Raw genomic sequence first — 13,931 nt, 5'->3', positions numbered from 1 at the left:
TTGCATAGCCCTCTGGCTGGATCACCTCACCATTTTCAACAGGGACTGTTAGAGCTCGGCCTCATCTCCATGGCTTTGTTCCAGATACAGCTATTAACCCTTGCACAAGTGAAGAGACTAATGAAAGATAAAGACAGGCAAGTTGAGAAATCCAAGGATAGTGAGCCAGAGTATAGTCCAGGACAGAATCCTAGCGGGGTGGGCTGCCTCCCTGATTCCCCTCCCAGTGTCTTGGTATTGGCTGGTTTCCTTACTACTGCAGAGGGCACCATGAGGCGCCGTGAAGCTGTCATCAGGTTGGTGTGTCCTTCAGGGCTGCTTCCCTGCCCATGGCTGCCGTTGCCTCTGCTTAGGTGTTTGTGGCTCAGCGCAAATCTATCCCCATCCCTACTACTCCTGGGGTTTGGGGTCTGCATCATAGCTGTGAAATGACCTGATCTTGCACCGACCCTCCTTGGCTCCCTGCTTAAGTCAGGTTATTGTCTTACTCCAGCAGGAGGGACGCTTGGTGACTTTGGGGATTTATCTTGGTCATCTGTGAACCATCCCTTTCAAACCTAATCTTGGGAGGCAGTACCACCAGATGAACAGTTCTGCCAGGTTGAATTGTAGGTATAAGCTGTGTTCTCAGGAATTTCCTGGCTGTCCAGAAATTAGGGCTCTGAGCTTCCACTTCAAGGGGCACAGGTTTGATCCTAAGGTCCTGCATGGCTGGAAAAAAAAAAAAAAAAAAAGATGTGTTCTCCCTTCTATCCACAGTTGGGTTTCTCCCCAATTATTCTAGCAAGTAAAGTCAGTTTTGTTATAATGTGACATGTTACATTATAAAATCTTAAAAATCACCATGCTATGTAAATACCACATGAAATCCATAGGATTTATGGAAGAATGGAGTTAGGAGCACAGTATGCAAAAACTTTGTCAACAGCATGTTAAAAAAAGAGAGAAAAAAAATATAAACAGTACCAGAGTTTTACACATGTTAAATGATTAAGAACAATACAAATACTACAAAGAATACAATATTTTGAAAAAGACATGAAGTTTGTGGAAGTAGGTAAATAGATTGCAGCTTATGAGTTATTTTGAAGTGGTAGAAATAACTTTATCTGAAATAAAATGGAAAGTTGTGAAGTGAATGGAGGTAGCTGGTAGATATTTGGAGCGTGTGCTGAGTGTGTGTGTTTTGTGTACTTCTAACGTAGTTTGTTTTCAGCCTGATGCAGCTTTCTCCATTCAACCCGTGTTCGGTTCATTTGCTCAGTCGTGTCTGACTCTTTGCGACCCCATGAACTGCAGCACGCTAGGCCTCCCTGTCCATCACCAACTCCTGGAGTTCACTCAGACTCACGTCCATCGAGTCAGTGATGCCATCCTCTGTCGTCCCCTTCTCCTCCTGCCCCCAATCCCTCCCAGCATCAGAGTCTTTCCCAATGAGTCAACTCTTCACATGAGGTGGCCAAAGTACTGGAGTTTCAGCTTCAGCATCATTCCTTCCAAAGAAATCCCAGGGCTGATCTCCTTCAGAATGGACTGGTTGGATCTCCTTGCAGTCCAAGAGACTCTCAAGAGTCTTTTCCAACACCACAGTTCAAAAGCATCAATTCTTCGGCGCTCAGCCTTCTTCACAGTCCAACTCTCACATCCATCCATGACCACAGGAAAAACCATAGCCTTGACTAGCCGGACCTTTGTTGGCAAAGTAATGTCTCTGCTTTTGAATATGCTATCTAGGTTGGCTGTAACTTTTCTTCCAAGGAGTAAGCGTCTTTTAATTTCATGGCCGCAGTCACCATCTGCAGTGGTTTTGGAGCCCCTAAAAAATAAAGTCTGACACTGTTTCCACTGTTTCCCCATCTATTTCCCATGAAGTGATGGGACCGGATGCCATGATCTTCTTTTTCTGAATGTTGAGCTTTAAGCCAACTTTTTGACTCTCCACTTTCACTTTCATCAAGAGGCTTTTGAGTTCCTCTTCACTTTCTGCCATAAGGGTGGTGTCATCTGCATATCTGAGGTTATTGATATTTCTCCTGGCAATCTTGATTCCAGCTTGTGTTTCTTCCAGTCCAGCGTTTCTCATGATGTACTCTGCATCTAAGTTAAATAAGCAGGGTGACAATATACAGCCTTGACGTACTCCTTTTCCTATTTGGAACCAGTCTGTTCCATGTCCAGTTCTAACTGTTGCTTCCTGACCTGCATACAGATTTCTCAAGAGGCCGGTCAGGTGGTCTGGTATTCCCATCTCTTTCAGAATTTTCCACAGTTTATTGTGATCCATACAGTCAAAGGCTTTGGCATAGTCAATAAAGCAGAAATAGATGTTTTTCTGGAACTCTCTTGCTTTTTTGATGATCCAGCAGATGTTGGCAATTTGATCTCTGGTTCCTCTGCCTTTTCTAAAACCAGCTTGAACATCAGGAAGTTCATGGTTCACGTATTGCTGAAGCCTGGCTTGGAGAATTTTGAACATTACTTTACTAGCATTTGAGATGAGTGCAATTGTGCGGGAGTTTGAGCATTCTTTGGCATTGCCTTTCTTTGGGATTGGAATGAAAATTGACCTTTTCCAGTCCTGTGGCCACTGCTGAGTGTGTTACTAGTGTACAAAATTGCCCAAGGGCAAATGTGAAATTCAGTTATGCTCAAATTGTTTCAAAACATATCATTGGTTTTGGGACATATTTGTATGTTCAAACTAAGTGACACAGCAGAACTGAGTGTATGTAATCACTTTCTCCTCTGTCAACAGACTTCCTCTCTCCCATATCATGCACCTCAGTAAATGACTGTCGGCTTAAAAAAACTCTGTTCCACGTATTTATCCCTAGGTCTTTCCCTGGTACTTTCCAGTCTCACTCCTCTATCCTCAGGATCTGCCTATTATCTTCTAAGCTGCAGTGAACATGGGGCTACAGGTGTCTTTTCAAATCAGTATTTTTATTTTTCTTTGGATAAATACTAAGAGTGGACTTGTTGGGTGATACATTTGTTCTATTTTTAATTTTTTGAGGAAACCTATACTGTTTTCCATAATGGCTGCACAAATTTTCATTTCTGCCAACAGTATACAAGTATCCCCTTTTCTCCACATTCTTGACAAAACTTTACTATTTCTCAAATTACTTACAATTGAAAGTGAAAGTTACTCAGTCATGTCTGACTCTTTGAGACCCCATGGACTATATAGTCCATGGAATTCTCCAGTCCTGGATACTGGCGTGGGTAGACTTTCCCTTCTCCAGAGGATCTTCCCAATGCAGGAATTGATCCCAGGTCTCCCACGTTGCAGGCAGATTCTTTACCAGCTGAGCCACAGGGAAGCCCAAGAATACTGGTAACCTACCCCTTCTGCAGTGGATTTTCCTGATCCAGGAATCTAACCAGGGTCTCCTACATCACAGGTACATTCTTTACTAACTGAACTATCAGGGAGGCTCAAAAATTTTGTACTGTTTCTCAAATTGCTTACAAAGGGACTATTTATAAGGATGTGGTCAGTACAAGATCCTAAGTGATCCTAAATGCAGTTATCTAGGGCTCATAAGTAACAACACATGTCACCACCTCTAGCTGTGAAGGGTTGAGTGACTGGATTCCTGAAGTAAAGAGCTGGCATAGAGAAGGTTACCTCTAGAGGAGTTTCTTTTTTGGGTTGATGTTGTTGAATTTATTCTATCTTTTCCAGTGTGAGTTATGTTTGTAAACATTTATGTTACTCTTTCATGTTGATTTTCCTCAAAAATTTTGTATTTGGTAGTAAAGAAAAATTGCACTAAACAGGATGAACAAAAGGAAGTTGAGTTTATTTGATACTATTGCCAGCAGTGGGAGAGACAACACAGACCAGGTCTAGAAACTCAGTTCTACTAAAACAAAAGGTGGAGTTGGGCTGGGGTAAGTGTCAGGAGAAATGGGTTTCAGCTCTGGGCTGCGCTAGTGGAAAAATAGTGGAGGACTTTAGGGAGAGGTTGATCAGTAGGGTTTGTCAAGCATATGGAGTTATTCCTGAGATTGCAAAGGCTTTTGTCTGTGATTAGGCCATCTGTCGGAGAGGGCGATGGCAACCAACTCCAGTACTCTTGCCTGGAAAATCCCATGGATGGAGGAGCCTGGTAGGCTGCAGTCCATGGGTTTGCTAGGAGTCGGACAAGACTGAGAGACTTCACTTTCACTTTTCACTTTCATGCATTGGAGAAGGAAATGGCAATCCACTCCAGTGTTCTTGCTTGGAGAATCCCAGGGATGGCAGAGCCTGGTGGGCTGCCGTCTATGTGGTTGCACAGAGTCGGACACGAATGAAGTGACTTAGCAGCAGCAGCAGCAGGCCATCTGTGCTTGCTAATTGCTGCTCTTAGAAGTTAGTCTCCATAGAGGATGAGAGATAGGGTGCTATCTCCTTTGATGTTTATATTTTAGGAGAAAGTTCCCAGGTCTTGAGAAAGACATTTATTTCTAGGTTGTAAAACTGAGAGAAGATTGAGAGAAGGTTTATTTATATGGCAAAAAGTTAGAGAAAGAATTTACAAGTTTTCTCAAGCAAATGTCCTAAGAATGGGGAGGCTAGATGCTAACAGGGAAAAAATCTGTCTAAAGTTTAGACCAAGTCATCTTGGTTATTGGCTAATTGTTTTTCTTTCTAGTTGGCAATCTCAGAATGCTGCTGTATTTGTTTGATGCAACCTGTTGTCGGGGAGGTATGGGGTGTGCCAGGGGTAGATTTACGGTTAAGCTTTTTTTCCATGTCTCATGGGGCATGAATATTTGCATCCATTTGGGTCACTGTCCTGTTTTCTGACCCAGTCACCACTATTCTGGAACACTTAGCCCTCTTATCTGATTTTTGGCTCACTTCTTGGTCTAACGGTGTATGTGCAAAAGGTTCTCCTGCCTACCTGCTCCTACTCTGCTACCCATTAATTAGCAAGCTGATTTTCTCATGCCCCTGCCCCTGCTCTTTTAGAATCAGATATTTCTGAATCTGAATCAGTATTATGTTTGTAGCAGTCCTTTTCCATGCACCTTTTGGGCTTCCATTCTTTCTGATAATTCTGTTGTAGATGTCTTTCTTCTTTTGGAGTTTCTTTACGTTTTTCTCTATTTAAAATGGCTCTGCATTTGTTTCATATTGTGTTTTAGATCGACTTACTCTTGACTATCTTGTCAGTATTGCTAGGTTTAGAGTGGAAGGAGGAAGCTGCCGTGAATGCTGTTTGTCATGCAGATTCAGAGATCTTTAGAACTTATTTGCTCTGAAATCTTTGAGACCTTCTTCATGGCACATTATGTTATATATTTCTGAAAATATTGCATGGAGAGAATGTGATGTACATTTTCTGTTTTCAGAAGTTAGTACATTCAGAATGTATTCAAACCCAACTTTCTATAACATTCCACCATTACAGAGGCTGGGAATGTAAAAGACTTAACTTTTGAGTCTTTCTTGCAATCAGATCTGAACATCAGACTCATTTCTGGCCCACCAGGTATGAGTGAAATTCTGTCAAGACTTCCTTTTAAATAACTTCCTTCTTGTCTGGAATGTGGAGATGAATGTGGAGTAAGGTATATATAGTTTAGAATGACAGAGCAGAAAGTTGAAAGAGCCTGATTCCTTCATGTCACAATTGTTGCTGTTGTTCAGTCACTAAGTCATATCCGACACTTTGCAACCTCACTGACTGCAGCACTCCAGGCTCATCTGCCCCTCACTATCTCTTGGAGTTTGCTCAAATTCATGTCCATTGAGTTGGTGATGCTATCTAACTATCTCTTCCTCTGTCGCCCCCTTCTCTTTTTGTCTTCAATCTTTCCCAGCATGGTACAACAGTGCTGCTTTAATAATTCTGAACTGCCTGACTGTGGTGTGTATGTGTGTGTGATGAGAAAAATAAACTCCAGTGTGGCTGGCCACTATTATCTATTGTCTCATATACAGCCAAACACAACCCTAATAGTTTGTTACCTAAAGTTAAGGAGACACATCTCTCTCCTTCTTGATGTTCTGTGCCATGTGCTGGCCAGCCCTTTGCCATAACACTTCTGTTCACTCTTCACTCACTCTCCAGAGTTGGAGGACACTCTTAAGTGTCTTAATCTGAGCAGTTAACGAAAAAAAAAAAAAAGTTGAATAGAGCTCAGTCCCTTTCTCTATCCCAGTCTCTAGACCATGTGTCTCTATGGCTCTCAACCATGTGGTAACCCCAGTTTTAAAGGTCCTATATCTGCAGGGAATCTGCAGTTGGGGAAGGTCAGTTTGATTCAAGAAATTGCTAACATTCAGCTAACTGACAGCATATTGAAGAAGAGGGTATACAAATCTATAAAATTTAGGCATTCAAATACATGTTTTTGTTGTATTTTCCTTTTTCTACTTGCAGCCAAGGCAGACTTCTGGGAAGATATCACTATGCACTTAAGAAATAAGGAATTATGTTTCACCTATGTGAAGGTGGTGTATCTGCTGCTACTGCTGCTAAGTTGCTTCAGTTGTGTCTGACTCTGTGTGACCCCATAGACGGCAGCCCACCAGGCTCCCCCGTCCCTGGGATTCTCCAGGCAAGAACACTGGAGTGTGTTGCCATTTCCTTCTCCAATGCATGAAAGTGAAAAGTGAAAATGAAGTCGCTCTGTCTTGTCCGACTCTTAGCGGCCCCATGGACTGCAGCAAACCAGGCTCCTCCGTCCACGGGATTTTCCAGGCAAGAGTACTGGAGTGGCTTGCCATTGCCTTCTCCAGGTGTATCTACATATATTATTTAGAATTTTTCTGCTTAAGAGGTTTGTCTATTCTCCCTTACATATTTATTTATTGGATCATTTATTTATATCAGAATGGAGTCATGGATATTTATTTTGTACTTTAGTTATAATCCAATACTAGAACTTCTGACCTGTAAAGAGCTTTTTATCATCACTCCTATCCTTACAAACAACAACAACAACAACAGCAACAACAACAAAAAGCTGAAAAAAAGGAAATTCAGTGATTTTTCTTGGACTCATCAGAGAATTGACATTGCAGGCTAACTTCTACCCCCAAATTTGGGGGGACAGATAAAGACAGAGAATACAGAGAATCTGGCTAATAGGAGCAGTAGCTACTGGAGCCATAAACCAGTAGGAAACTTCAAAGGTAATTTAGACAAATCCTGGAGGATGTGTGTGGACTAGTATGAAAATGAGAAACACTTGGAGCTGTAGTCTTAGGGAGGCTCCACACTTTAAATCCAGCAATTCTAGCAGATTCTTATAGTAAAGAGCCAAGAATGGATTGTGAAATAAGCCCAGAGCATGCTCCATGTTAGAGGCCTCCTCTCCAGGCGAAAAGACTTTATTAGAGACATATCCTACCTGGAGTAGGGGGTATTTCTCTAACTCCAGGTTGTTTGTTAGTTCTGTGATTTCAGTTTTCTGAGCTGAAAAACAGTCCAGAAAAACAGTTGGTTTTTGGTTTGTTCAGGTTCATCTTGATATCAGGATGGGAGTGGCAACTTCTAAGTTCTTTTTATATGTTGGAACAGAAAAGAAATCTGTCTGATTTTTCTTTGACACTCAGATCTTGGCCACATAGTTTTTACTAATTTGTTAGTTTTCCATTCTCTCTATACCCTTATTCTACCTGGGAGGCTTGGTCTGAATTATCCTTATCAGCCTGTTTGTAGAATTGGAAATCCAATCTCTTGGCTGGTAAGATTAGAAGAAATTCCAGTACTTTGGGGATTTATTTTTCCCTCCCCAAAATGTTAAAGGATCTCAGGGACTTAGTCCAAGCACCATATGGAAAGAGAAACAGGCAGTTTGACCCATGCATTAGTACACTACTTTTTATCAGCTGCAATGCTTCTGCTCTGGGTGTATAGGATCACTGTTAAAGAAACAGGTGAAAGCAGATGGTTCATAGATAAGCCTTGTCCATGGATACAATAAAGCCTTTCTATTTAACTCACTTTGTCAAAGGAAGATGATTCAATTCCTGAATATTCATGGCCTAAGTTTTGCTTGGGTTCCAAGCTCACTCTACAACTTCCTTCCTATTTGACCTTAGGAAAGTTTCTCAACTTTCTTGCCTCATCTGCAAAATGTGTAAATAACAATGAGTCTTGCTTCACAGGGTTGTTCTGGGGATTAAATGAGTTAATATTTGTGAACTGTTTAGAGCAGTACCTTGCCCATAGTATGTACTATGGAAAAATTAATTTGAATTGATGATCCTACTGGAAGTGAAAGTGAAAGTGAAGTAGCTCAGTTGTGTTGGACTCTTTGTGACCCCAGCTCCTCCGTCTATGGGATTCTCCAGGCAAGAGTACTGGGGTGGGTTGCCATTTCCTTCTCCAGGAGATCTTCCTGACCCAGGGATTGAACCCGGGTCTCCCACATTCCAGGCATGCTTTAACCTCTGAGCCACCAGGGAAGCCCAATCCTACTAATTGTGATATTGAAATTTTTTCCCAGAACAACTGGGCTCCAAAGCCTGTGTGCTTTCAATACCGTTGATAACTTTCTGCTGTTTAAAGCTGGCTCACTTCCTAGACATATGCTCACCCAGACCAAACAACCTTTGGAAGCCCACCCTCAGCTCCTGGGTCCTAAGGGCATACACCATAGGGTTAAGGGCTGGGGGAATGACACTATGCAACACATTGAGAAGAACAGGGATGATGGGAAACTGTCTTCCTGCCAGATGGGTGACAGACACTACAATAACAGCGGTGTAGAAAAAGAGAATGAGGGTGAGATGAGAGCTGCAGGTACTCAGGGCCTTAGATGTTGCTTCAGCAGAGTTCAACCTCAGCACTGAGCGAATAATCAACATGTAGGAAGCAAAGACCAGACCCATGTCACTCCCAACCACAAACCAAGCCAAGGCCAAATGGTAAAATCTATTAATAGTGATGTCATCACAGGCCAGACTGGTGACCCCCAAGTTAGAGCATAGGCAGTGGTCAATCTCATTCCTGGAGCAGTAGTGTCTCTGGGCAGCAAGTACAGGCACTGGGATGATCAGCAGGCCATTCCTGAGCATCATAGACAGTGTGACTTTGATCACAAAAGTCTCAGTGACTATGGAAGAGTACCGAAGGGGATAGCAAATGGCTACATACCTATCCACAGCCATGCAGAGGAAGATGCCTGACTCCATGCACATGAAACAGTTGATGGCATACAACTGAGCAAAGCACTCAGTGAGACTGATGGTCTTGGCATTAAACCAGAAAATGGCCAGGATTTTGGGCATGATGGTAGTAGCCAGTCCAATGTCCACCACAGCCAAGATACCAAGGAAGTAATACATGGGCTGGTGTAAGGTAGACTCATGATGGATGGTGATCAAGATGAGGAGATTGGCACCAAGAGCTAAGAAGTAGAGTAGAGCCAGGGGCAGGGAGAGCCAGTGTTGCCAGCTGTGAATGCCTGGAAACCCCATTAGAACAAATTCAGACACTTGAAACCCTGAGCCATTGGTTATACTTAGGGTAGTATCCATGTCATGGGATGTCTTCTTCTCAACATTTATCTGTGAATTAAGGGAAAACAAGAATAGACTGCGGTTAGCCCAGCTGAGGGTCAAAATTCATGTAGAGGAATATAGGATTCACCAGTGACTCAGTTCTTTTTAGCATAACATGTCCTCAACTTGCTTGGAAAGACCCTTGGAAAAAATTCAGATAAGAACAATGGAAGAGCCAAAACAGGTTCTAAGATAAAACTTTCAGCAGAATAAAAGTGAAGATTTATGTCTGTGTTTTCTTGAAATTTTGAGTAGTGATTTTTAATATGTGAGGGTTATGAACACAAAGAATACACATATGCATATGTAAAGAATCCAAACTTTCAGGAGGTAAAGTTTAAGGGCAGAACTGTTTTCCCCATTCTTGGAGATCTTAAGAGAATAAGCCACAATGAGAACTTCCTTTTCTTAAACAGCACCTGAAGCTGACAAATTGTTTCTGACAAAACCCATCTCATTTAATCTTCATCAAACAGCTGTTGCTATTCACACATGCATAGAGGATACAGCACTTAAATGATTAGTCTAGATAAGAATCATATATTGAAAACACTAATAAGTGATAAAGCTTCAGCAAAATTTTAACCTTTTGCATTTAATTTCAGCACCCTTTTCATCAAATCATATCCAAAAGTTCAATACCCTTTAGGAATACCATTTGTTCCTATTTTGATTATGAAAATAATGTTAAAGATATACTTAAAGCAATATTTTTATTTTAAAATTTTATTAATTTAAAATTTTATTTTAAATACAATTTTCAAAGGTTACTTTCCACTTACAGTTATTACAAACTGTTGGCAGTGTCCCCCATGTTGTACAATACATCCTTGAGCCTATCTCACACCAGTGGTTTGTACCTCTCAAATCCCTACATTGGCCCCCACTCCACCACTGGGAACCACTGGTCTGTTTTCTATATCTGTGAGTCTGTTAAAGGAATATTTTTAAAACATCAAATTTATTAATAAAATACATAAAGAGAGAAAATGACCAAAAAACTTCCACCTACTTCCAGATTTTTGTGTGGTATTGGTAGGAAATACGGAAGGCATGTACTGCACACATTTAGACCTTTTTGTTTAAGTGATTTCATGTCTTATTATTGGTCCTTCAATATTTGATCTTCCTTGTTCTGACATTCTTGATTTTGTTCATTCTTGAATTGTTGTATAATATACTTAAGTGTTTGCACCAAAAATTGTACATGGACATTAAGCTTTTGGAATCCATTAAAATCTTAGATTCTTTTTGCTACCTTTATCTGTGAATACTCGGAAAAGGCAATGGCACCCCACTCCAGTACTCTTGCCTGGAAAATCCCATGGACGGAGGAGCCTGGTAGGCTGCAGTCCATGGGGTCGCTAAGAGTCGGACATGACTGAGCGACTTCACTTTTACTTTTCACTTTCATGCATTGGAGAAGGAAAGGGCAACCCACTCCAGTGTTCTTGCCTGGAGAATCCCAGGGACGGGGGAGCCTGGTGGGCTGCCGTCTATGGGGTCGCACAGAGTCGGACACGACTGAAGTGACTTAGCAGCTGCAACAGCATCTGTGAATACTACCTTGCTAAGTCACTTGAGTCGTGTCCCACTCTGTATGACCCCATAGACGGCAGCCCACCAGGCTCTCTTGTCCCTGGGATTCTCCACGCAAAAACACTGGAGTGGGTTGGCATTTCCTTCTCCAATGCATGAAAGTGAAAAGTGAAAGTGAAATCGCTCAGTCGTGTCCGACTCTTCGGGACCCCATGGACTGCAGCCTACCAGGCTCCTCCGTCCATGGGATTTCCAGGCAAGAGTACTGGAGTTGCGTGCCATTGCCTTCTCCAGAATACTACCTTACCTTGTCAAATATTTAGGTGTCAGTATTGCCTTTCCACATCTCTGTCTTTGCTTCATTTGATGGCATTAAGAGTAAGATCAAGGCTGTATCCTTCACCATCTGTATGAAGAATGAATGACCACGCCATTTATAGATTATATTAAATGTATATTTCCCATGAAATTGATGAAGAAAAATAATATAGTTTCACTTTTAGAAAACAAAAAAGCTAAAAAATAACTTTAAGTGCAAGTAAGTATAAATCAAAATCTCAACAAAGGTAATGATGTTTAATAGTTAACAACATTTAATTTTCAGCATTTTTCTTTGCAATCTTTTTATACAGATGAAGTTTCACATAACTAGAGTTCTGTGCTTTTTCTTAATATAGTACATATAAATTTCCTAATTGGAGAACTCTTTAAAAGCATTTTAAGTCTTAAAAAATTTATAAATTTTATAAATTATCAATGTGGCCACTAAAAGTGTTCATTTTTTTTTATAACATTTTGACTAGCTTTTGTTTGGCTTTACATGTATATGTATGTATTTTATTTTGATACTTATATTATTTTCTTTTTTTTTTTTTCTGTGTGTGTTTCAGCATAATTAGAACTCTTTCACCAAAAATTTATGAAAGGTATCTATCGGAAACTGTAAATTTCCCAAATTCATATGAAAAAATTTTGTCTATATTTGCATTATTGTGGGGGAAGGGGCCGTGTAGCTTTCATAAAATTCTCAAAGCATTCCGTTTTACAAACAGGAAACAATTACAAGAAATTATTCTGTACTCAAAATTATGACCAATTTACCTCTTATGACTTTTCATCTTTTAATGGTTGACCTTCTGGTTCTGTGTCTTAACTTATGTACATGGAGTTAATTTTACTGTTAATGAGAAATATTTAAATAAGTAAATTTCTAATAATTATTAGAAATGTCTTCTACATTTCTCTTCAAGTGATTATTATGCCTTCTGTGTCACATAATAAACTTTTATATGCATAAATTTTACCTGGGCAATCAACTATTTCTATTTTTTATGGTTAATTTTGTGCCAATATAAAACTGAATTAAAAGTTTTAGTTTTATAATATATTTAATATACAATAGAGCTATATTCTCTTATTACTTATTCTCTTTAATTTCAAAATCTTTTTCATGTGTTTATTTTCCAGATTAACCTTAGAATTCCCATGTTGAATTCTAAAATAGTAGTTTTAGTTGGAATTATGTTAAATATGTAGATTAATTTTGACAAAAGTTCACATCCTTATGCTATCAAGTTTTCTTATTCATAAGTATTATTTTTGTCTGCATTTGTTAAATCTTAATGTATATGTGCCCAAACTCTAAATCTTCCCAAGATGAGGATAATATCATTGCAGTGTTGTATGGGACAGTAACACCCATGCTGAACCCATTGATGTACACTTTGAGAAACAATGATGTGAAAGATATGCTAATTAAGGTGGTCAAAGGAAGGATAATGGCCTGATGGCCTTAGATATCTTGTCTGGTGTCCTTGTCAATGAATCACCACAGGTCCTTTACTCTTTCACAATTATCCACAAAAAAGAACTGAATAAAAGATGAACCTATCTCAGACCCAATCAAAAAAATATTTTTCTTTTTTTTTTTGTTCTTCTGTACCATTCTTACAAATAGTAATTTGGGATGTTTTAAATGAATATGACTTTTTTTGTATTATGTATTCCAATGTTTATTTTGACTGATGGAAATTCATTGACTTTATTTTTTTTTTCAGTGTAATTATATTGTTCTCTTTAATTTCCTTTTTCATTCATCCATTGTGGTAAACTTGTGCCATATTTAGAACATTTTATGAGTGTCTGTATTACACCACCAATTAATGATTGCAGATAAAGTATATTTTGGGTTTATTATATGTTGAAGTTATATTTGTTTTATTTTTGTCTTGTGTATTAGCCATTTTTCTAAACTGTTGTCAGTTCTTAACACTGATATTCTTTTTCTGATGTTCTAGATAAAGCAACAAGTTGATTGCATACCTTGTTATTTTCTCTTTTTATGGATATTAATTCATCTTAACTTTTGCTTCATATCTCAAAGAAATGGTTGAAAATTCATTATTAATGTGAAATAAGTATGATGGAAACTTCTTCCAAAAATCTTTTTTGGTCAGATTTTAATAGGAATTCAGCTTGAATGTGAAGCTGACTTTAAAGTTATATGTGACTTTAAAGTTATATGTCTTTCTTTTTTTTGGATGTAATAAAGTAGTCTTTTCTTTGAAGTTCCTTTTTGTTCTGAGAATCTTGAATATAGGATTTTTATTTTAGACCCCTCTGTTTATCATTTTATTCACTGACAATTTTAGAACTCAGTGTCATTTCTCTCCTCTTTCCTAAATTATGGACCTAAAATGTGGAGAGCCTGAGAGAAGGAAGGAACTAAAGGTGAAAAATCAAACAAGAAGAGCTAACTATGGAGGCCATAGATAAGTTATATAATCAAAATCAGGGATCAGGACAGAATTATGAGAACACAGGATGCATCCATCCCCTTACCCAGAATGCAGGTCATACATTCATTGGTTTGCTCACT

At 39.4% G+C, this 13,931-nt stretch overlaps 1 protein-coding gene across 1 annotated transcript; it reads right to left on the bottom strand.

The window, feature by feature from the left end:
- Nucleotides 1–8,524: 8,524 nt before the first annotated feature.
- On the bottom strand, nt 8,525–9,490 carry OR56B4 (olfactory receptor family 56 subfamily B member 4). The gene has a single exon (XM_005910500.3). The coding sequence runs from the start codon at nt 9,488–9,490 to the stop codon at nt 8,525–8,527; it is 966 nt and encodes a 321-aa protein (XP_005910562.2).
- Between the last annotated feature and the right edge of the window lie 4,441 nt (nt 9,491–13,931).

This window comes from Bos mutus, chromosome 15, assembly GCF_027580195.1.
Source record: "Bos mutus isolate GX-2022 chromosome 15, NWIPB_WYAK_1.1, whole genome shotgun sequence".
Taxonomy (NCBI): domain Eukaryota; kingdom Metazoa; phylum Chordata; class Mammalia; order Artiodactyla; family Bovidae; genus Bos; species Bos mutus.
The sequence above is the reverse complement of the archived record's forward strand: the minus strand, read 5'-3'. Positions and strand labels throughout refer to the sequence as shown.

Bases quoted from the DNA above. Each gene is read 5' to 3' on its own strand.
- OR56B4 (XM_005910500.3), bottom strand. From the start codon at position 9,490: ATGGATACTACCCTAAGTATAACCAATGGCTCAGGGTTTCAAGTGTCT.